Source organism: Phodopus roborovskii, unplaced genomic scaffold (assembly GCF_943737965.1).
Source record: "Phodopus roborovskii unplaced genomic scaffold, PHOROB, whole genome shotgun sequence".
NCBI classification, from domain to species: Eukaryota; Metazoa; Chordata; class Mammalia; order Rodentia; family Cricetidae; genus Phodopus; species Phodopus roborovskii.
The window spans coordinates 78,347-103,157 of record NW_026126244.1 but is presented as its reverse complement, the minus strand read 5'-3'; the positions used below and the strand labels follow the sequence as shown (position 1 = coordinate 103,157).

The 24,811-nt window shown below is 46.8% G+C and overlaps 2 protein-coding genes across 6 annotated transcripts in view; both read right to left on the bottom strand.

The window, feature by feature from the left end:
- The window catches only part of Otud5 (OTU deubiquitinase 5), a 30,897-nt gene extending 23,415 nt beyond the window's left edge, over nt 1-7,482 (bottom strand). For 2 of the 5 annotated variants that reach the window (XM_051179662.1, XM_051179663.1), the window contains exon 1: nt 6,327-7,481. In XM_051179662.1, coding sequence (XP_051035619.1) covers nt 6,327-6,920 — 594 coding nt within the window. In that variant the 5' untranslated portion in view covers nt 6,921-7,481. Of the gene's footprint in view, nt 1-6,326 lie in introns of all 5 variants that reach the window. The other 3 variants (XM_051179665.1, XM_051179667.1, XM_051179664.1) reach the window with 3 other exon arrangements.
- Nucleotides 7,483-11,524: 4,042 nt separating this feature from the next.
- On the bottom strand, nt 11,525-21,902 carry Kcnd1 (potassium voltage-gated channel subfamily D member 1). The gene is made up of 6 exons (XM_051179661.1): nt 20,627-21,902; nt 15,551-15,713; nt 15,371-15,454; nt 15,184-15,282; nt 14,580-14,830; nt 11,525-12,162 (listed from the first exon to the last, which is right to left on the bottom strand). The coding sequence occupies exons 1-6, from the start codon at nt 21,745-21,747 to the stop codon at nt 11,937-11,939; spliced, it is 1,944 nt and encodes a 647-aa protein (XP_051035618.1). The 5' UTR covers nt 21,748-21,902; the 3' UTR covers nt 11,525-11,936.
- Between the last annotated feature and the right edge of the window lie 2,909 nt (nt 21,903-24,811).

Genomic DNA, 24,811 nt, shown 5'->3' with positions numbered 1-24,811 from the left:
ACATGATGCCATCAACTAAGGGTTTAGTATTTTCCCTGCTGAGTTTTGTTCTTGCTTTCCTCTAATCTTTCCTTGCTAATGTCCCCATCCTTCTCTTCTGGAATAGGAATATTTGCTCAGTGCCACTATAGATTAGATAATGCAACTTATTTTGTTTTTCAATTGTACAGGAGCTCACAGTTAAGAGATTACTTTGAGTATCAGAAGAGACTTTGAAAAAAAATTGGAGGCAGGGTTTCACTATGTAACTGTGGCTGGCCTAGACCTGAGAGATCTACCCGCCTCTACCTCTCAAGTGCTTGGATTAATGGTGTACACCACCTCACCTGGCCTTGAATTTAAGATTTCTGAACAATGCTAGAACTGTTAAGAATTTGGATACTCTTACAAACAAACTTTAACTAAATGGCTATGTGACGTTGAGGACCAGGGGTAAAACATTAATATTTAAAAGTAATAGCTTTGGGTGCTAAGTTGAGACTGGGTTGACTTGTGATGTTAATCCTCACTGTCAACTCAAAAGGGTTTAAATTGCATAGGAAACACACATCTTGGTGTGCCTTTGAGGGATTTTCATGAGCATTAACAATGAGTGAAGACCTACCCTAAACATGACATCATTCCATGGGGTCCTGAGCTGAATAAAAGGGGAAAAGGAAAGTGAACTGAATGCCAGCATTCATGTCACTGTTTACTGACTGCAGACACAATATGACTAGCTACCTCACACTCCTGCCACCAGACTTACCCACCGTGATGGACTGGATCCCCTCAAACTGTAAGTAACAATAACCTTCCCCTTCCTCAAGTTGCTTTCGTCACAAGTAACTAATACAACTGTCTTTACAGAGAGAAGATTTAATACAAAAAAGGAAACCAGAGAGAGAGAGAGAGAGAGAGAGAGAGAGAGAGAGAGAGAGAGAGAGTGCAATGTGCAGACTGAGGCAGAGATTGATTGGAGTAGTGCAGCCACCGGAAGATGAAAAGGTCTAGATTCTCTCCTAGCCCCCTGGAGGATGCTCAAAAGTACTAACACCTTAATTTTTGGCCTAGTGAAACACATTTTGAACTTCTGACAACCAAAACTGAAACAGAATGTATCTGTTGTTCTAAGCCACACAGTTCATGTTCATTTGTCACAACAGGCACAGGAAATGAATACATCCTCTTCGTAGTACTCCTGTGAGCTCTAGAGCTTTGTGGCTGTAAGACAACACAGCATGGCTTCCATTCTGTACGATCCAACTCCCCAAAGAGGGGTTAGAATTAAAAAGCAGTAGGGGCCTAGAATCCTCCCTCTCAGCCTGGGAAGTTGCTGACCCAGCCTGTGGGTAAAAGAGCTGCCAATAAAGGGGGAAGGGTGCAGAGAAGGATGGCAACAGCATTGGACAGATGTCTTCTCAGAACTCATGGCCAAGAGGTGTTTAGTATTCTAGGCCTCACAGCTTTGTCCCAGCAAGCTTGGAGCCAACACCACCCCCTCACCCAAAACACCCAGGAACACTGGCTCTACTCCAGGGTAATAAACACAGGCACAATATCCAATAAGAAACACGGATATACTGCTTTTCTAAAGACCCACACAAGCCCACCAGAATAGAAGGAGTCCCCCAACCTATTTCTGGGCCACTGAGGGATTTAAAAAAAAACCCCAAGATTCTATTATTTGGCAATAAAAACAAAGTACTGATATATGCTATACCATATATGTGCTAACCAAAAGAAGCAAAGTTACAAAGGATTACATTGTCATGATTCTATCTGTTTCAGAATATTGATCCTCCAGACAAACTAGTGGGTTGCCAGTGGCCGGAAAGAGATGAAAGAATTGGGGGTGGAGTTAAAAGGTATAAAGGTTTCTATAATATTAAAAAAATTAATGCTAGGCAGTGGTGATGCATGCCTTTAATTCCAGCACTTGGGAGGCAAAAAGATCTCTGTGAGTTCAAGGCTACACAGAGAAACACTGTCACAAAAATAAAAAAAGTCTAAAACTGACTGATGACAGAATTCCACTTCCATGGATATCTTGAAAGCTACTGAACTGTACACTTTTTATTTTGGTTGCCTTAGACAGCATCTCAACACTATATAGCTCAGGCTGTGTCAAACTGTTGGCAATTCTCTTGTCTCAGCTTCCCAAGTAATGAGAATTATAGGTATAAGTCATTACATCCGAAAACTGTGTACAAATTTCATCACAATAAAATTGAAAGGAACACAAAAACCACCAAAAAAAACCTATAGCATCTACCAAGAAGAAGCTCAACATTAGCTGAAACATCATAGCACATCTTCTAAAAGGTAACATCCACAAAGCCAAGGGTTCCATATACAATTCCATAAAGGGCAGAAGAGTGTAAAACAGGAAATTAACAAGATTGCAACTTTCTTCAGAGCAATGAGCCCAACCACGCTGCTCACCACCACATATTTCATAGGTAGAGAAATCAAGATGCAAGTTCTGGTGTGGTGGTGCACACCTTTAATCCTAGTACTTGGGAGTCAGAGGCAGGCAGAGCTCTGTGTTAGAGGCTAGCTTGGTCTACAGAGTGAGCTCCAGGCCAGCAGGATTACCCAGAGAAACCCTGTCTATAAAAAAGAGAGAGAAAGAATGAATGAAAGACCTCCCAAAAAGGGAACTGCCCAAAAAACACAAAAAAGTTTAGTATAGAAAAAGAACTCAGATCCATGTTGCCATGTCAGAGGCCATATGCTGCTTCCTTACTTACTAGCCAACCACCCAATTCCAGACAGGCAAGCTTCTAAATGCCATCAGATGGGTACTATGGGTGCACAAAGCCTCTTGGGAAGAAAACAAGATGGTCCTGGGGGAAATTATTCATCTTGAGCAAAAAGAACTAGCCAAGGTAGGCAAAGCTAGATATTTATACTCTAACAACCACTCTTGAATTTTTGCCCTAACATCAGAGTTCTATAATCATAAAACCAGTTCAACAATCAACACTAGAGTTTGAACTTATGCCCGCCCAGCTCCAAACCCCATATCTTTTCCCCATACAACTGTGGAACTTGATAGGTGGCAACAACAGTGCCACCATCATCCTTAAACCTCAGACCAAAACCTGCCCATCAAACTGCTATGGCTGGGAAAAAAGCAAGGAGGAAAGAGAAGAAATCCAGCTCTTCTTCAAAAGACACCACTATTTACTATCAACTTCAGACACAGGGGGCTTTGAAATCCCTACAACTCCAAAGCTAACTGTCAACTCATGAGCACATGAGCAAGAGAGTAAGGAAACTGAAGAAAACAGAAGCAGAAACTATACTACTTCATCCTGCAAAACTTGACAGACTGAGAGGTAGAATCCAGACACACTGATGACACTGCTAAGCCTAGCATCTTTCACTATCTCAGCATGTATGCCCCTTTCTCCAAGATCTCTGTGAGGTCTCCTAGCTCTGGACACTTACAAGCCATTATTTTCAGTGGACAGGCTCTCCGCAAGGTACCATACCTGGAAAAGGAACCCTCTGATATCATCTCCCCAGCACCCTGACACCAGGTACCTGAAGAATCCTAAAGGGAACAGGAGTACATATTCACAGAACTGGAACCAGATTAACAATTCAGACTAATCATGATCCCCTTCTGTATCGAATTAGCTACTAGGTTACAAACATCTTCCGCAACAGTTGTGGACCGAGATTCAGGTAGCAGAACCAATCTCCCTTCTTTTCATCCCTAAAAGGCTCAAAGTTGAGCCAGAGGAGGCAGGGAGAAAAGGAGTAGTTCTATCGTCCCTTTGTCGCCACAGCAGAACAGATAGCCTCTCCCTTGTCATAAGGAAGAGCGGGTTTCATAAGTCCATCAGCTCTTACTTCCAAGTTCTTATGAGGATGAATATAAGGGCAGAACTGCAAGAGGGTCTAAGAATGTGGCCTTTTGCATTTCCTCGAACAAACCTTCTCTATCCCTGGAACAAGGAAGGTATAGCTCTCTAAGGGGCAGAGGCTTTACAATAACCAGGGATTCATAACTCCTGGACTTGACATCAGTGAGTCCAGAGGATTTGTTCTGTCAGAAATGATAGGAAAGGAACAAGAACAGTAGATTTGAGACCACACTCTGCCTCCTGTAAAATAGAAAAAAAAAAAAATGAGACAAAAGGAAATGGGATGTGAAATGTTCAGGGCCCTGGGAAGAAACAACTGAAATCAGAATCTCTACCACTTTGAGGAATGCCTTGGGCTTCTGGTCCCAGGGTCTGACAACCTTCTTAGCTCTGACCTGAGAGTAAGGAACTGCTATGACAAGAACATCCAGGTCCTCCGTCCAAAGGAAGAAGCCTCTGGCCATACTGATGATGACTTCATATCCTCCCCCTGGAGAGAAAGAATCACCTGGTGTGTTGGGAGGAGAGCTGCATGCCTAAGCAAGGACTCAGGCCCCAGTCCCCAAGGCAAAGAATCTTTTGTCCTTGAGGGAACTGTTTCAGAGGGAAATGTTTCAAGGGGTAATGTTTCAGGTGAAAGATGCCCAAATTATTTTCCTTAGAATCGTATCCTGCTCATGTCCCTGAGCCTCAAGTTTCCCGCAAAGAGAATTTTATATTCCCAAAAGACTCCTATGAAAAACATAGGTATGTTTAGTCTTAGGTGACAGCCCCAAAAGATTCAGGTCTCAGATACTAAGGTGCAGAATAATCCCTCAAACAAATGTAATGTTAAAAGTGCTTGAAAGGGACTAAGACCCTGTTCCTCTGGGACCTTATAATCATGCCCCCAAAGAAAAGTGCCACAACTCAGTCCTGTCTCTGAAGAGCATCTCAAGTTCCCAGAGGAGGACTTTCAGACATTACCCCTAGAAAGTCTGTAGGAGCATATATATATGTATGGCTCCTGTTCTTAAGGAAAACCTTATGTCCTTCACAGAAGAGTCTCAGGCCCTTGAAGGCAGGTTTGGAAGGAGACCTCTGACATCACCTCTGAGTCTCCATGTCCTGAGGCTGGACTTTCCAAGGCAGGGATTGGACAGGGCCCATAGTTTTCATGCTAGATTCTGAGACCTCATCTGCAAAGTTAATAGGTGGGAGTTCTTCAGAAAGCCTCAGGTTTTTTCCCAAGGAATTTAACTTGTGTTTAGTGACTTGAGAGTTCTTTTCCTGTGAGATTAATAGCTCAGCCCCTGGGGAATCAGAGAAGTCTTTAGATGCACTGAAAGAGAAAAATGGGATGTTGAATCCCTGAAGTGCATTTCAATCAGTAAGACATATCCTTAGGGGAATATCTGAACCCCCAAGAGCATAGACACCAGTCTGTGAATGAAAGTGTCCTGAAGAATTCTTCCTGCCTGAGACATCAGTAAGTATCACACCCCTGGAGAGGCCACAGGCCCAGTCTGTAAAGTCCCAGTCCATAAGCAAAGAGGTCTTTACACCCAACATCAACTGCAATACAAAGTTCTGAGTCTCATTCATTTGAAGAAAAGCTCAGGTCCCCGGCTAAATGGTAGGGATGGAGGCAAAGAGCCCATCTCTGAGAAGAAACCCAGGACCCTGACATCCAAGGATGCAGTTCTCTGATAGAAAACACAACGCAATGTCACCCAGAAAGGATACGAAACAGGCAGTCTCTGGTCATAGATAGTGGTTTTGGCCTTTGTCTCCAAGAGTTAGAGAGGTTTATCTCCCAGAATGAAGTTTCACATGACTGGAGGGATGCTTTGGAAGTCCTTATCTACAGTTATGTGGAGTTACTCTAAACCCTCAATTCTTCAAGGTCTAGGTCCTTGAACTGACACTTAGAACCCAGGCATGGCTGATGAACACACCTGTCAACTCTGCAAAGGAAAAGAGGGTCCTTCCTACGTGAAGAATGTCAGATTCGACAAAGGTTTACGTTTCTTGGGTACGCCTAGACCCTATCTCTTAGGACACTACCTTATCTGACCTGTCCTAAATCTCAGACTTGTCCTAAAGAAAAAGAGTTCTTAAGTCACTGAACCAAAGTCCCTTAGTGAGACATGAAAAACCTCCTCTCAGGAAGGAATCCAACCTACTTGGGACTCCTGGAGACATCCCACCACCAGTCATGCAGATGAGACCCCAAGACCAGGACTGACAACTACAGGCTGCAAAAGAGCTCCCACATCTCATCTTCAAGTATCTTATCGTACTTAGGACCCCTAATACCAAGTCCTTGGGGGGAATGAGGCTTCATACCTTCACACCCAGAGGAGAATGTCAGGCCCAGCAACAAGACCTAGGTTTCTTGGACCAATCGGAAACATTTCCTTGGGTCCCTTCTCAGTCTGGTGGACTCACGTGCTGTTATCTGCCAGCCCCTCACCTTCCGGCCCTTACCTGTTCTACGGTGGCAGGATCCATGGCCTCAATTCGTGCTGCAGCAGCTTCATATTCGTCTTCACTGTTGTAGCCCGCTCCGACCTCTTCACGCTCCGGACTGCCCCCGCCAACTGCGCCAACGCCGGGAGCTTGACGCCGCCGCTTGCTGTGCCCGGGCCCCGAGCAGCAGCCGCCCACGCCCACGGCACCACCCACGCCCACCACCACCCCTGCCGCGCCCACCCCCGCAGTTGCCGCACCAAGAGCGTCACCAGGACCGCCGCCGGGGCCACCAGGGCCCCCACAAGGAGGTGGAGAAGCCTGCTGTGGCCGAGGGCCCGCCACTGCGCCAGGCGGCACGGCTAGTGCCCAACGATGGAGAGCACCAGGCGGCCCCGGTAGCGGGCCCTGAGGTGGTGGTGAAGCCCGGGGACGGGCCCCCACGACGCCGGAGTCACGGTCGCGCTCTCCTCCACCCACGCCCGTGCCGCCGCCGCCCACGCCCACACCCCCACCGCGCCGAGGCGCTGGGGGCAGCGGCCCGGGCGGCGGCGGTTCGTTGGCCGGGTCGGCGTCGGGAGGTGGCGGCTTCTTTTTGGGGAGAATAGTCATGGCGGCACCGCCAAGTACCCCACAGCAAACCAGACGCGGAGAACGCTGGGAGAGAACCCGGATGAGGGGGCTACTGTCGTGCGCTAAGCACGACGGGAACAGCAAGGCCTGGATAAAGAGATCAGGACACCGGTTCGAGAACGGTAGGCAGTACGCAGGTCACGCCCGGAGGAGATCCCGGATGTGAAGTCCAATAGGATGGTACAAAGACGAATTTGTCGTAGCCTTTTCCCCCTCCAAGTCCAGCCAAGCTTATTGCTACCTTGTTCCGGGATTCGGCTTCAAAGGAAACACAACCAAAACAAGCACCTCTTCGCCCCGCCCCTTCACAGGTTCTTGAACTACCGGGTGGGGCCTCCCGGGCTGTGCGCAAGCGCAACAGGACACAGCCTGCCTCTTGTTCGGAAGTACGTGGGCAAAATCTTCTCTGCGGTCACAATTGCAAATACCAACCAATTGAAGCAGCTGCGTAAAGCCTTGACAACACCCACAAACCAATCAGGGATGAGCGCTCTCACTCGCGTCCTCCGTCTCAAATTTCAAAGTCTGCAGCCGTGTTCCCAGCAGAAACACTTCGGTTCCTTTCTGCCCCTTACTTCCCCCACGGTTCTAACCCACAGGAATAATTACTGTGGAGAAACAGACTGGTCGGCCTCGCGAACAGTATAACTCGTCTCCTCAAGGATTCCATCTGGAACTCAATCAGACTCACTGGAAAATATCAACATTCCCAGAGCGTATCATTCTCTAAGGCGTCGTCACTTCCGGTTCCACCTATCTGCAAGCCCGAAAAGGTGGACCTTGCATCACCCTGGCAACAAACGTAATCTTGCAGTGATTGGCTTAGCGATGCTGTCCATCATTTCAGATGGACCAACCGCTAGACAGAAATGCATTATTTGGCTAGTGTGTTAGGCGGAAAGACACTCCTACTCTGTCACCTCCGCCCTCTTACCCTCACTTTGACCTCCTCAAGCCTATGGCTAATGCGCAGGCGCGGCACAACCTCTATCGCCACCTCCACCACCACCACCGCCACCCCCATCCCTAAGTTTACTCAGGAAAGAAAATGTTTACGAACCAACACTTGTCAGTAGTTGCGTCTCCCAGAGGTATTAGCAAAAGCCTTGATATTGAGCAGCTAAGACGCTACTAGCTTGGCCCTTAATGTTTGCTTGGAGCAAGTCATTTAACACCTGATCTATTTCTAATTCTCTGCAAAATAATAATTTCTATGTGTTAGAAATTAAAGCCAAGCCTTGTGGTGGTGGCTTTAATCCCAGCGCTCGGTTTGCAGAGGCGGGTGGATCTCTATGAGTTCGAGGCCAGCCTGGTCTACAAGAGCTAGTTCCAGGACAGCTATGGCTACACAGAGAAACCCTGTCGCAAAGAAAATGGGGTTTATAATAGCTCTGGAGACTAAGGCAGGACGATCAAGAGCTCAGTAGTCAAGAGTATTTGCTCTTCCAGAGGACCCAGGTTCAATTTCCAGCACCCACATGGTAGTTCACAAACCATCTGTAATTCTAGTCCCAGGGATCTGACAACCTCTTTTGGCCTCATCCTGCTCTAGGCATGCTTATGATGAAAACACATGCATGTAGACAAAACACCTTTACACACAAATAATTTTAAAGAGAATTCAAGGCTAGCCAGGACTACACTGTGACCCTGTCTCCAACAAAAGATATGTTTGGGGAAACAGAAAGGCCACCTAACCTCCTCCCTTCAGATGCTAACCTTAACAGAAGTTTTTCCCTGAAGAGCATACCTGGCTACATATGAGTCCTACTGATGTTTTCTGTTCCTGAAACTTCCTAAATATCTGCTGGGACTTCTGTGTTCAGGGATTTCTGCCAAACGCTGGCAAACATTATACTGACTCCTCTTATGGTTGTCTTCAGACTCATATATCCCATTCCCTACAGGATATCTACTTAGCACTTAGTACCTAACTAAACTCATAGTATTCATGACTAGCTTTCACCCAATACTTAACTAAGTACCTGGCAGAAAAGCACCCCCAGCCAGTCATTTCCCTAAACCAAAAACCTAAGAGTCAAATTGGACAGCTTCCTCTTCTCCAATTCTCACTTGCCTGACAATTCCAAGTCCTGTTCATTCTATCTCTGGAATTTCATGACTTTCCAATTCTACTGCTATCACTCTAGGCAAACCACATCTCCTACCAAATGTACTACCACAAAAATCCTTGACTGATCCTCCTTTACTCAAGACTTTCTCTCCATAACTTAGTCACCATAGCCAAAATTATCCTTCTGAAATGCAAACTTAATGGCTTGCCTGCTTCTGGGTCTTCAGTGGTCTTCCCCCTTATGCAAGGCCTTTTGCAACCTGTTCTACTTCCCTTCCTTCATCTTTACACTCATTTCCAGTTAGACTGAACTACTTTCAGTTCCCCAAATGCCTTGAGCTTGCTCTCTAACCTCCAGATCGTTGTACATGCTGGGTGCTCCACCCACATTTTCAGCCTTTCCTCTCTTGCCCAACTCCAACTCCTTGTATACACACAACTCCTTGTATGCTAGCCAGTTTAGGTTATCTTGCCATCCATATGCTTCTATAATTTATCATTCTTAGTTCCACCACCCTGTATTGCAATTGCTTTCTGCCTTCCATGTTCAACTCTGTACATGAGATATAATAATGCCACTTTGCCCATCATTGTACCATAGTGCTAGTACATGGGCAGTTAAATATTTGATTGAGTAAAAAAAATATTGGCCTGGTGGTGGTGGTGACACATGACTTTAATCCAAACACTTGGGAGGCGGAGGCAGGTGGATCTCTGTGAGTTGGAGGCCAACCTGGTGGGTCTACAGAGTGAGTTCCAGGACAGTCTCCAAAGCTACAAAGAGCAATCCTGTCTTGAAAAACAACAAAAAAAATTGTCTGTTTCAAATAAGCAACCTGACACAAAAGAAGTTGATTCTCTCACCTAAGGACTGAAAAATGTCAATCTGAATTCTAGATTGGTCTTCTCAGTGTTCTACAGAGCTCAGTCTCATACTAGCCTGGTTTAGCCAGTATCCAGAAGTGAACATAGGGGATATGTAGGGGATATCCATGATGAAGGGGATATATCAAACTCAGAAACAATCTTGTTCTTGTAGGTTTTTGTGATCAAGAAGCATGAGCTTTTCTTTTCTTTTCTTTTCTTTTTTTTTTTTTTTTTTTTTTTTTTTTTTTTTTTTTGGCTTTTTGAGACAGGGTTTCTCTGTGTGGCTTTGGAGCCTGTCATCCTGGCACTCATTCTGTAGACCAGGCTGGCCTCAACTCGAAGACATCCCCCTGCCTCTGCCTCCCGAGTGCTTGGACTAAAGGTGTGCGCCACTGCCACCCAAAGGAAGCATGAGCTTAAGTGACCCCTTTAAGTAACTACAATTTGCTCTGGATCTTGGCTTCCCCAATTATGAATGAAGGACCTGGAAAAGATTAATATCCATGGTATACTGCTAAGTACTTGTGAGGCAGAGTCAGGCAGATCTCTGAGTTTAAGGCCAACCTGGCCTGCAAAGCAAGTTCCAGGGCAGCCAGGGCTACACAGAGAAGCCCGAGGGGGAAAAATCCCAAGGTACATCAGTCTCAGTACCCTTTGGCCTGCTTTACTGCCTACAGAAACCAATACTTCAAACCACCCTCTTTCAGTTCTCCATGATCTTCATCTTCCAGAATGTATCACTAGCATCCACCTCCCGTACCTCATACCTTTACTCACATCAGCCCCTTCACTGTTGAAAGAAATCAAGACAAGAGTGTCCCTAACCCATCAGTCGAGCCCAGCCCTCAAAGTCAATCCACAGAGTCAGCAGATGCTTGGTCCACATCTCTCCTCTTAAATTTTATTGACTAATGAAAACTTCATCTTTGTCAGCTGCCAGCTTCAGAGGAACAGAGCTGGGAGACAGGGAACCTGAGATGATGTGAAATTTCAATTTGAGAGCACAGATCCCAAAGGTGACCCAAGAGAGAGGAGAAGACTATGTGGAAATTACAGAGGAGAAGGAGGCAATCAAGAAGTGTCTTCTATTCCTCCTAGCGTTCAGGAACAACCCAGGCCTCTGCCTAAACACTTCTGGACTCCTGCCCAAGACTACAGAATCAGCCCATGATCTCAAAACCCAGCCCAGCTCTAGCTGGGTGCCAGTCTCTTATCTCAGCAGGTCCAGACTCCAGACCAACCCAAGAAGAAAAAACACCAGGGAAGAGAGTAGTTAGATGTGGCCCATCTGATGAGGACAGATGTATATGCTGCAACAAATTGGTCTGAGGCTTTGCATATTGTTATGGCAGCAGCTGCTATTGCTAGAGTTTGCTGGAAGCCCAGCAGAGGATAGGTGGCAGGAACTCATTTCCAGCAGCCAGGGAAGGGGGCAGTAGTGTTTGTGCTATCTCTGTGTTAGGAGAAGCAGCCTGGCCCCTCAGCCAAAGCTTGGGAGTAGTGGGTCACTAAAGAGGCCAAAGCCTGTTAAGCCAGCCCACAGTTGCATTTCAAGCATCCAAGTCTGGGAATTGCAGGGCCTGGTGAAGGGCAAAGACTTCACCCCTAGAGGCTAAATTAGATTTGAGGGTTCTTTTCTCTGAACCCTCAAACTTGAACAGCACAACCAAAGACAAGCTCTTCTTGTCAGGCCAGATCTCAAATGTCAGACTACAGAAAGCTCTAACGTGCCTCTGAGGGCCCAAAGGAGAAGCATGCAAGAGGCCAGCTAGCAGAGAGAGGCCAGTCCCAGCATGCTGGAGCGAGGTGGCCAGGGGCCTATGAGTTCCAGTGCTTCAGCTCCCATTAGGAAAACTGTCCTGGACTGAGGGAAGTTTCCCATTCCCCTACCTACTTCCCTACCAGATGGGCCATTCCATGAAACTCCATTGCATAGTTCTTGGCAGGGAGCATGAGGGGTCCCCAGGTCTGCCCCTATTTGCCTCTCCCAAATATGGCTTTGGAAAGGAGTTTCCAAGAGTAAAGAAGGCCCTCTGAATGGGCAGACCCATCCCTCACAGGGAAGAGATCTTCACAGTCTCAGGAAGGAGGCAGGGGGTACCCAAGCTGGAGTTCCTGAGGGTAGTGTTACTTCTGCCACCACCACCAGGGGAGGATGGTTGGCTCTCATCTGGCGTGTTGGCAGGAGGGGTGGGGATACTGATGATGGCAGCCACAAAGTCCCGGCTATCACAGTTCAGGTCAAGGCTGTCATGAGGCTTGGCATTGAGGCTTGAGCGGCTGTGAACAGGGTTGGGGAAGATGGAATACTCTTAAAAAGTCATCTTGATAATTAATTGTCATACCAATTATCACATTAATTAAGCACCTACTGGGTCCTTTGCACTGTGGTACAAATTCTCCCTGCATCCTCAATTATGGTAAAGGAAGTGCATTCTGGAGTCAACTGGTCTTAGGTTCAAATCACGATCACATTTTACTACACTGAAAACCTATTTTAAATTGTAGCATGGGAATAAAAATATTCCTTACCTCATCTGGTTGTTATAGAGACCAAATGAAATAATAAATGATACAAAGTGCCTGCATATAGTGTATACACACTTTTTGTATGATACTGGGGAATAAATCCAGAGCCTTGCCATATTTGTCTATGTACCACATGCATGCCTGTTGCCTAAGGAGGAAGAACAATGCATCAAATCACCTGAAACTGGAGTTATGGGTGCTTGTGAGCCACTGTGTGGGTGCTGGGATCGAACCCAGATTCTCTGTAAGAGCAATAAGTACTCTTAAGCAGAGCCATCTCTCTAGTCCCTCTATTGTTACCCTTAACAATGCCAAAATAATTGCAAGGATCTATAATGGGGACAGGCAGTGGTGACATGCACCAGTAATTCTGGCACTCAAGAAGCTAAGGCAGGCAGACCCTGAGTTTGAGGCTAGCTTAGGCTATATACACAGTGAGACCCTACTTCAGAAACAAACAAAGAGTTTAAAAGTCTACACTAGGATCTATAAAACTGAGTCGCCAAAGCTTTTCATGACCATACTACTAAAACTGCATAAGGCTGCACATGGTTCAGTGATAAGAGTATTTAACTAACATTTGTGAAACCCTAGGTTCCATTCCTAGTACTAAAAAGATAATTTTTAATTTACTTTTTGAGACTGGTCTCATTCTGTAGTCCCGACTAGCCTGGAACTCACTATGTAGACTAGGCTGGCCTTGAAATCACAGAGATTGGGTTACATCTGCCTCCTATGTGCTGAGACTAAAAGAATATGCCAACATGCCCAATCTGAAAAAAACATTAAAGAAAAAAAATGAGACTAAATGCTGTGGAAACCAGGAATATCTGTTGCTCTCATTGGTCTAATAAAAGACTGACTGGCCGATAGCTAGGCAAAAAGAGGTTAATCAGGAGAGCCAAACTGACAGGAAGCTGGGAAGGACAGAGTCTGGAGAATTATGAGGAGACTCAGAGAGAAGCAAAATGAATATGCCATGCTGAAAAAAAAAAGGTACCACCATGTGACAGAGCATAGAGTTAGTAAGAAGCCTAAACTATCAGCCAAGGATTTACAATAAATGATCAGTCTTTGTGTGGCTACTTAGAGCTGGCTGGCAGGACAGAGCTGACCCATGATCCCAATGAAAAACTCTGCCTACAGCTAGAGAGGTGGCTCAGTACCTGAGTTTTGTTCCTAACACCCACATCACAACCTTCTATAACTCTAGCCCCTGGGGATCTAAAGCCTAGGGCTTTCATAGGCAGGCATCTACAATCACATGCACATACCCACTCAAAGATACATAATTAAAAATAAATCTAAAAATAACCCTTGTATCACCCTCTGCTCAGTAGTCTCTGGCCTCTGTTCCTGTTTTCTTTTTCATCTTGCTACTTACAAATGTTTGAGCCAGTATATAGTGTGTGTGTACTTGTTTGTTAAGTATCTTTTTCTATTAGAATTTAAGTTTCAGGACACAAGGATCCACCCCCAAACCTCCCCCACCCCCTGTGTGTGTGTGTGTGTGTGTGTGTGTGTGTGTGTGTGTGTTGGATGGAACCTAAGGCTAGGCAAATGTTTATCATTGAGAGACATTCCCAGATCAAGAATGGCTAGGGCCATACTGCTACTCAGTAAATATTTGAAAAAAAAATGAATGGAGAGCAGAGTGCAGTAATGTATGAGTTCTAGCACTTGATGGTTATGATGGTTAAGGCAGAATTATCATGACATTGAGGTCAACTTGGTCTATAAGCAAAGCAAGACCCAGTGTTAAAATTTTGAAAAATGAGCTGGGCAGTGGTGGTACATGCCTCTAATCCTAGTGCTTGGGAGGCAGAGGCAGGTGGATCTCAGTGAGTTTGGACCCAGCCTGGTCTACAAGAGTTAGTTCCAGTATAGCCAGAGCTACACAGAGAAATCCTGTAAAAAACCCTGTCTCAAAATAAAAAAAATAATAAAAAAAAAAGAAAGAAAGGAAAGAAAAAAAGGAAGGAAGGAAAGGAAGAAAGCCAAAATTTTTTGAAAAAAATGAGACGTTTCCAAGACAAAATAATGGTCCTTGCACAAAGGAATTTGGGTTTGGGCTTTAACTTGCTAGGCCTACAGTAGTGAAATCTCAAACCCATGGTCCAAATCCTGCACTTTTTAATGGTGGTCATACAGGTGAGCCAGGTACTTACCTCTGAGGGGCAGGGCTCCTCCGAAGCCCTGCTAGCGTGTCTAGCTCCTGCATGCTGCCACGGCTGACAGAGGCAGTAGAGTTGGCAAGGCGGATGGCTCGGCGCTTGCCCCTTCTAGGGCAGCAAGATGATAACAGGCTGCCAGGCCCCATTGGCTGGGAAGACACTGAGGTACTACGGCTGGTGCGACCACCCAGTGAGACAGCTCCAAGGGCCTCACTGAAGGTTAGCTCATCTGTGAACTCGTGGCACTGTGGGCAGAAGGAAAGCATGATCACAGGAAAGCATGCCATGGGAGTGGATACAACTCCCAGACTTTTGTTTAAACAAAGTCGCTCTCCCTTCTCTTTCCCTGCCCATCCTAGAGGCCTCTATTTTTCGAGACAAGGTGAAGCCTAGGTAGCCTTGGCTGGCCTGAAATTCACTATATGGATCAGGCTGGCCTGGAACTCGTCTCTGCCACAAGACTCAGTCTCTTAAAGGAAGCACCATGTGATCTCTACAATTCAGTGGTAAGGCTTCCTTCCATTGTAGTGAGGGAATCAGCTTGGTGTCCAGAAAGACCTCCTCCCTCCTGCCCTGTTTGCATCTTGTTTGGCCTCACCGTAGTCTTCTCTAGACAGTGAAGTAAATGGTGATGTTGCTGTTCAAAAGCAGAACGGCTCCTAACACACAGCGCATGTCCCTCCCCACTGCCACTGTCCTGGAACAGATGGAGCAGAAAAAGGCCGTGAGCACCTTCTCCTCCTATACCTGCTCACCCCTAACCCCGGAGAAATGCACCTTCCCACCTCAAGGCCCCCATTTTGCTTATACTGCAGGAAGGCATTGGTGGTACCGCTCTTTGCCAACCGGATTCTTGCCAGGCGCACCTTCTACAGAGAGGAGACAAAAGGTTAGACAGGTGAGCCCAGGAGCAGACAGGGTTAGGGTGCAAGGAATGACAGTGTTCAGAAAGGACACATAGTTACCTGCTGTGCTCGGCGCTTGTCAGCACGCTGGTTCTGGTGGTAGATGCGGCTAAAGTTGGACACAATGACTGGCACAGGCAAGGCAATAACCAAGACACCACTAAGTGAGCAAATGGATCCAAAAATTTTGCCAGCAATGGTGCTAGGCACCATGTCTCCATACCTAGGAAAGACAGAAGCAGGCCAAGACTGAAAAGGTGTGTAGCACCCCCACACACACACACCCTATTCCACCCATCCACTTCTGATGTGCTCTGCAAATTTGGCCAAGCACACGGACTCTCTGAGCTTCAGTTTCTTTCTTCCTTTGTAAGCTTTTTGTTGTTCAGTTTTGTTTGGTATTTGTTTTTTTCTTTCTTTCTTTCTTTTCTTTTTCTTTTTCTTTTTTTTTTTTTTTTTTTTTTTTTTTGACATAGGGTTTCTCTATGTGGCCCTGGCTGTCCTAGAACTCACTATGTGGTAGACCTGGCTGACCCTGACCTCAGGCAGATGAATCTCTGTAAGTTTGAGGCCAGCCTGGTCTACAGAGATAGTTCCAGGACAGGCTCCAAAACAATACAGAGAAACCCTGTCTCGAAAAACCAAAAATAAAGTAAAATAAATCTTCAAAATGTCAAGAATGGCCAGGCATGGTGGCTCATGCCTTTAATCTCAGCACTCGGGAGGCAGAGATGGGTGATCTGTGAGTTCAAGGCCAGCCTGGTCTACAGAGCAAGTTCCAGGACAGCCAGAGCTACACAGAGAAACCCTGTCTCAAAAAACAAAACAATTCAAAACATGAAGAATGACCTTTCTGGTCCCCAGCAGAAGAGGTCATGTGCTGGCCCCCATCTGAGCTATGCACTGGGCATCACTGTCATCTGGAAATCTAACACCCAGCAGAAGGGAGAACAAGGAATAAATACAGGATTTGGGGGCTAGAGAAATGGCTTAGTGATTAGAGAGTCCCACCACTACAGTTCAATTGAGAGGCCTATATTCCAGAAGTAGTCTGTTGGTTTTGCTTGCTTCTCTGTATTCTTTAGGAAAGACCCCTTCAAATATCCCCCAGAAGAAGCCTGGGAAGTGTCCTCCTATGAAAGAGAGGGAGCCTCAAAACTACCCTGCCTTCCTCGAAGCCATACCGCTCCCATGGAGCTAGAGCAGAACCAACTACTGGCTTGTTTCTCAAGGAGGAAGACAGCTCAGAAAAGTCATAGTTGATTTGCCCAGGAGCATACAGCACACTTCTTTCTAACCACAAGACCAATTAGAAGGCCTTTGAGAAATTCAGCCTCTGCAATCTTCAGCTTCTAGGCTTTTGCTAGGCTGCACCCTAAGTTGACTCTTCCTTATCCCTTTGAGTTGCATTGTTGTTGCTGTTACTAGTTTTGCTTTGTTGAAACAAAGTCTCATGTATCCCAGGCAGACCTCAAACTTACCATGTATCTGAGGATGACCTTGAGCTTCTGAACTCTTGATTCTACCTCCCACTGTGTACTGGGATTATGGGCACCTGTAATCCTGCTGAATTTATGTAATGCTAGAGGGTGAACCCAGAGCTTTTCACAAGTGCCAGGCAAGAACTCTATGACTTGAGCTACATCTCCAGATCTCATTTGTTCTAAGCACTCAGGACCCTGCTCCAGAGTCTCTATAACTTGGCCATTTCTAGCTATGTCATCTCAGACTATGTCTCATTTATAAGGCATGAGCACCTACTGTCAGAGTTGTTCTGAGGACTGGATATGGCAAAAGGCATCAAGAGACCCTACTGCCAGCCAGGCAGTGGTGCCTCACCCCTTTAATCCCAGCATTTGGGAGGCAGAGGCAGATGGATCTCTGTGAGTTCGAGGCCAACCTGGTCTACAGAGGCAGTCCCAGGACAGGCTCCAAAGCAATGTCTCCTGTCTCAAAAAAAGCTCCTGTCTCAAAAAACAAAAAAACAGGCTGGAGAGATGGCTTAAAGGTTAAGAGCACTGGCTGCTCTTCCAGAGTTCAATTCCCAGTAACCACATGGTGGCTCACAACCATCTATAATCAGATCTGGTGCCCTCTTCTGGCATGCAGGTGTACATTCAGGCAGAACACAGTATACATACATAAATATTAAAAAAAACAAAAACAAAAAACAAAAGAGAAAGGCCTACTGCTGATTCACTTTTAGGACTCCATATTTATTGATTTGAACCAATCATGACCATCCAGGCAGAATTAATCTCTACTTCTTAGAAACTCTTGTACTTCTCTTGAGGCACTGAATACATTCAGTCATTCTTTCTATAGATACTGAATAGCAACACTCTATCTAATCCTAGAGGGGGGAATTTGAAGAAGAATCACAGCATCTGCCCTGCATAGTGTCTTTTAAAACACTGCAAGGAGGCAGGGAAATTGGCTCACTCAATAAAATACATGTTGTACATGCAAGCATGAGGACCTGAGTTCAGATCTCCAGAACCCATGTAAAAAGCTGTATTAGCAACATGTGCCTAGAATCCCAGCCCTGGAGGGCAGAGTTGGGCATAGGCCTGGCGCTCACTGGTCAGCTAATCTAGCTGAATGGATGAGCTTCTAGTTTGATGAGAGATGTGTCTCAAAAACTAAAGGTGGAAGAAGGTGGATCTCTGTGAATTCCAGGCCAGTCTGGTCTACAGAGTGAGTTCCAAAATAGCCAGGACTACACAGAGAAACCCTATCTCAAAAAAAAAAAAAAAATAATACTGATATAGCCAGGTAGGTGACATAGGTTTGGAGTCCCAGCACTCAGGATGATGAGTTCAAGGCCAGCTTGGCTTACTTAGTAACAATCTATCTCAATAAAAAAGTAATGATGAAAATATCTTCTGGAAAACATCAAGGAATCACAAAGTTCCACCCACACAGTGGACAATTCTAGACGGTTGAGAGACATGACATGAATGCTCAAAATGGAAAAATGGTGATAGGAAGCCATATACCTGTGTATCCTGTGCCAGAAGCATTCAGAGAACTCACGCAGTATCCTTGACTCCTCTTAAAGTGCTCGTTTCTCACTTTACAAAGAGGGAAACTGATAAACCTAACGTGAGGCTCATGCCTATAATCCCAGACATTAGGAGGCTGAGGTGGGAAGATTGCTTTGAGTCTGAGGCCAGTTCAGACTATACAGTGAATCCAGGTAAGGCTGGGTGAGCTACATAGTGGAGCCCAATCTCAAAGAAAAGAGAAGGAAACTGGGACCCTGAGAAGGTACAGAGAAAAGAGAGCAACATAGACAATTCTTAAAACCTGACCTGGAAAAACCAAGGTATGTGCAGAGCTGAGAGGGATTAGAAAATTTAAGTTTAACTCTACATTTGGTAAGATAGGGCCATGTTATCTAGCCTCACTGGACTGGAATTTGCTATCTAATCTAGGCTGGCCAAAAACCTCACTTGAGATCTGCCTGCTTCTGCCTTCTGAATGCTGGGATTAAAGGTGTGCGCCACCACATCTGGCTTCTCTAAATTTTTTATTCAAGTTCTCACTATATAGCCTTGGCTGTCCTGGAACTGATGTCGACCAGGCTTCCCTTGAATTTACAGAGATCCACCTGTCTCTACTTCTGAGGTGGTGAGATTAAAGATGTGCTCCACTAACCAAGCTAAATTTTACTTTTTAAAAAATATTGATGTATTTTCCTTTACATGCGTGAGTGTTTTGTCTGTGTGTACATTTGTGCACTGTTGTGGAATATTTGTTTAACTAGGCAAAGATGTGTTACATTTATTCATGCTGTATTTGTTAACTATGTAAAGATGTGTTGCATTTGCATTGATTAGATAAAATTAACCTGGGGTCAGAGAGGCATGGTTAGCTACACGTTGCTGGTTGACAGAAGAGAGGAGCTTAGCATGTTTTTCTTTATCTTTTCTTTCTTTCCTTCTTTTTTGTTTGTTTGTTTGTTTGTTTGCGGTGGTGTGGAAGGGAGGGGTCCCTAGGACACCAGCAAAGAGAGAAATGTAACCAGTTGTTACTATAACCCTCTGAGCTCCCAGGTTTTCACCCTAGCTTTTGAGTCTTGAATTTTATTAGAGATTTAGTTAGAACTACCTTTAGCAGCAGCAACAGAGTCATTGTCTGGGGGAACAGAATTGTCCCGAGGCTATGGCCTTACAGGCTGGGCTGCTAGTAATTTAAAGGACAGCCACTGTGATGAAGTTGTAAAACAGCAGTGTGCTACATGTATTCAGTGCCCAAGAAAGCCAGAAGAGGGCACTGGCACTTCTGGAACTGGAATTGCAGATGGTTAATAGCTGGCATGTAGGTGCTGGAAACCAAACTTGGGTCCTCTGCAAGAGCAGCAAAGTGCTCTGAACCAGTGAGCCATCTCTACAGCCCCCTAAATTTTATTTTAAGAGATTTATTTTTCAAGGCATAGTGACACATACCGTTAATCCCAGCACTTTGGAGACAGAGGCAGTCAGATTCCGATGAGTTCATGAGTTCAAGGCCAGCCTGAACTGCACAGCAAGTCCCAGGCCAGCTAAGGTTGCATAGTGAAATTCTGTCTCAATAAAATCTAAAAACAGCTGATTTATCTTTTATTATTTTTAATTATGTATATGTGCATCTGTGTGCAGATATGTGCACAATTGTGGAGATGCCTGGAGGCATCTGTTACCCTGGATCTCAATAAAAGACAGTTGTGAGCCATCCAACCTGGATGCTGGAAACCAAAAGAGTCCTCTGCAAAAGAAGTATGTACTCTTGACTGGGGAGCCATTTCTCCAGTCCCAGCTTTCTGAATTTTTATAGATTAGCAAACTGGAGCTCAAAGGATATAAAGGAACCAAGCATGCTGGTATAAACCTGTAATCCCCACACCGGGGAAGTCGAAGCAGGAAGATAATGTATTTGAACCTACCCTGGGTTATACATAGCATAACAACCTTGTCTCAAAAGTGGGGTGGCAGGCAGAGGTAGAGCACATATTTTACATGTGTGAAGTCTCTAGGTGAGGCTCTGGGTTTGATATTCATTACCATAGAGGTACGTTCTAACCTTCCTAATGTTACAGAAAGGGTATGTGTGCCTGACCAGTTGCCCAGCTCCCAGCTCAAAGTCTACACTTACCCAAGTGTGGTCATGGTGACAATGGTATACCAGAAGGCAGCAGGGATGCTTGTAAAGTTAGTCTTGCTGGTGCCCTTCTCAGCATAGAACATGACAGTGGCAAAGATGATGATGGCCATGGTGAGGGAAAAGAGGAGAAAGCCCAGCTCAGAGGCACAGCTCTTGAGGGTGTAGCCCAGAATCCGCAAGCCCTGGGAGTGTCTGGAGAACTTGAAGATTCTGAAGACCCGGAACACACGTAGGGTGACAAAGGCACCAGACACATCATCATTCTTGGGCACAAAAAGCCCAATGTAATAGGGCAGGATGGCCACCACATCAATGAGGCTCATCACGCTGCGTAGGAAGCGGCAACGGCTAGGGGCTGCAAAGAGCCTCAGAAGGTATTCCCCAGTAAATATGAGTACACAGGCTGTGTCCATACAGAAAAAGGCCATTGGGAATCGGTCACCACAGGGCTGCTCTCTTGTGGGTCGCCGTGTAGAGCTACGGCATGGGATGGTCTCCACTACATTAGCAATGACCGACACAGCTATGAAAAAACCAGTCACATAGTAGAAAACAAGTGCTGCAGTACTTGTGTGTGGGTTTTCGAAGGCCCTCCAGAGTCGCTGTCGCAGGGAGCTGTCTGCTGGAAGGGCTGGACCTTCCCCGGCCTGCTCGGCCTCCTCGTCTTCTGCCAGACGCTCTGCATTCTCCTTCTTGCGATCCCTGTACTCTTCAAGACAGCAGTCGCCCACAAGCTCTGGTACTAAGCCATAGAAAGCCAGCTCCTCGTCAAAGGCCTGGATGCACTCCTGCCTGGGACAGTGCAACCGGCCTGTGCGATAGAAGTTCAGCACGTGTCGGAACATGTCGGGGTCACGATCAAAGAAGTACTCGCCTGATTCGGCATCATAGAAGAATTCCTTCTCCGAGCTGCCCAGCAGTGTGTCTGGGTAACGATCCAGCGTGTTTTTCCAGGTCTCAAAGCGCCGACCACTCACATTCACCACCAGAACCTCATCCCCTCGGGATGCCTTCACCTCCGGTGCAGGGGGCAGGGGCTGCTGGGCTAAGGGTAGCCAGCCCACTGCTGCAGCCCTTGCAAATGGTAGCCATGTGGCCACACCTGCCGCCATCCTGCAGCTCCCCAGGCCCACGGAGACTTGGGGGGTGTGATGTTTAGGAAAATGTGGCTATCTCCAGGATGATGAAGGCTTCGAGAAACCTTGGGCTACCCAGACAAGGAAACCGGTGTGTGTGTGTGTGTGTGTGTGTGTGTGTGTGTGTGTGTGTGTGTAGAGGGGAAGGAGGGAGAGACACCAAGAGGAACCAGGAGGAAGAGGAACTAGCCTGGGAGGTATTGGGGGAGTTCTAAGGGACTAAGAAGCAGTTAAAGGACTAGAAGACCAAGAATTGTCCTCAGATCTAGAAAGACATAGATGATTCTATAGGGATCAACACATTCCTGAGAGATGTTTGAGGGTGTCCAGGGGGACCAAGAAATAGGTGAAGAGTTGTTCACACACTCAAGAGTTCCCAATAAAGGAGGGCTTGTAACCCCTCAGTTGAGTTGAAGAGGAGACAGACAGGATCATTCAGAGAGTTGGAGATGGGACCAGAGGTGTTTGAAAGAGGCTGAAGGGATGTCCACACCCAGAAGACTTATGGGGAAAGATACATGGGTTGGAGCCCCATTGCAGATCAGGAAAGGAGACTGGGACATCTCAAGGGTGGCTATAGAGCCAGGAGGTTGTAAAGATGCTAAAAAGTGTCTCAGGAGTGACTCGCACTGTCAAGACCAGCCTGGAGGATGTTGTCTACAATCTACAGTTCTGGGGAAGGTAGGAGAGGTGAGGGCCCTCTGATGAGGATTAAGAAAGGGAGATAGTGCAAGTGGTATATGGGACTGGCTTGTTTTTGAAGAGGCTGGGAGATACCCAGCAGAGAAGTTACCTGGGGAGTGGGGGGGGGCTTAGGAAGCCTGGTTCATATCTGAAGAGCTCTGGGTGAGGAAAGCGCACCGGTGGGGGTGGATTGTCTGGGGAATCCCGAAGTCCCAAAAGGCTGATACTCAACTGGACCGAAGTTGGGTATAGCCCCCTGAGCACACAACGAACTCTCAAAAGACTAAGCTAAGAGGGAGGGGATTCCCTCAAAATAGGTTGGATAGGGGGCGGGGTATTGGAAGAAAGTTGGGTGTGTCTTCTAGGAGAGGGGGCTACTGAACCTTGCTGGAAGCTGGTGGAGGAGACCACGAGAAGGCTGGATCCCACCGTTAGGGGCAGGTCTGGGGAAACCACACCCCGAGGGGCTGGCGGTATGTCCAGCAACAGCAGTAGCAGCAGTGGGAGCAGCAGCAACGACAAGCAGCCGTAGCAGCAGCAGAAAAGGAGGAGGAAGAGAGCAGCCCCAGCCAGGCCTAGGAGGGAAAGGTGGCACAGGAGGGGGCGGGGTGGGAGACAGGGGGAGGAAGCTGCTGGGTCCTTGGAAGGAGGCTCTCTGGAAGGACAAGGTCCAGTGGGACCCCTGGAGACTGTTCCAGGATGGACTAGGACATGGGGACCGGACCGGGAAAAGACAAGGACAGAGCTATTGATGGTCCCCTCCCTCTCCCCACAGGGATGTCCTCACCTGTGTCCCTGCTGCAGCAGCAGCAGCAACAGCGTTGGGGCTGGGGGTACCAAACACCGGAGCTCCTGGCCCCTCTGCAGAGCTGCCGGAGTTCCTCCTCCTCCAGCGCTCTCTCCCCGCCCCTCTGGAGCTTGTCGGGAGATGAAGCGAGAGGCAGGGAGGGGCCGCGTGGCTCCCAGAGCCCCCTCCCCTAGGACAGTATGCAAGAGACCCTGGGGAGACTCCGCCTCCTTACAAAGCTGGTTGGGCCTCAGTCGCGTCATCTGGAAAATGGGGGTGGCAGGGAACTTTGCCAGTTCTCCCCACCTCCTGCTTCCTGGACTCCCCCTTCTTTCGGCCCAGCTCCTACCCACACTGCCCCCAGGGGCCCTCACCCCCACCCGTCTGAATCAGCAGCACTTAGCAGAACCAATCGATGGGGAGGCGTCTGTTAATGGCCCCAGAGCGGAGTGCCACAGGGAATGATGCAGTGCTGTGTCCCCTCCCCGCCCCCCTCTTGGCTGTGGAAGGGCGGGGATAGGTGGGGGAGGGAGGTCTGGTGGGGATGTTTCTTCCATCTGACCAGACCTCCAGATCCACTCTGGGGGTAGGGCATAGGTCAGAGCCCAACTTCTAAACCAGACTTTCATTGTGGGGCTCTAGTATACACCTTCCAGTTTGGGGACGCAAGATGCAGAGCAAAGGCAGTGCAGATGGAGACAATCCAGGTACCAGCCCCTACCCGTAGGCCCTTTGCCAAAGGAGCAGGCTTCCCATCTGTCTGTATCCAATGCCCTCAAATCACACCTCTTTGCATAGTGGGCTCTGCTTGTAGGTATCAGAACGCAGAGTTAGAACTCTGGGATAAGTCTGTGAGTTCTAACCCCAGCTTTGCCAGACTTGCTGTAGCCTTCATCAGGTGACTTGTTTCCTCAGTTGTCAGGGAGAATTACCCCAACTTGACAGTGTCCTTTTAAACATTAACTGAAGTAATGTGAATGAGATTGGCACAGGTAAGGCCTGGCAGGAAGCCTAGTCTTAAGTAACTAGAGGTGTGTGATGAGACTGCAGTAAGGTGAACTTCCTAGCCTTTCAATCCATTTACCCATCCATGCTATCCACTTGCTTACTTTTCATACTCCTTATTTGTTCATTCTTTCACCCAGCCATCCTCCTACCCACATAACCAATGATTCTATCCATTCCTCTACACACCCATCTGTGCATTTAGTCACCTACCCACTCTTCTAACCATTTGCCGACCTATCCTGAAGTATCAATCCTCCATTCATCTACTCAAAAGCCTCACCTATCATGTATGCATCCAACTTATCCTTCCCTTTCATTCACTTATACATCCATAATTTCACTCTAGCCATGTCAATTTACTCCCAACCTATCCATAAATGCAACGATCTACCCATATGGTTACTTCATCCATTTATCCATGTGTCTCCCCATTTATCCACCCCTCCAGACATCCGTCTGTCCATTTATATCTCCATTTACCCATACTCTATCCACTTACTGATTCATCTACTCATTTATTCATCCAGCTATGCAGCCATCTACCTATGCATTTATTTCCAG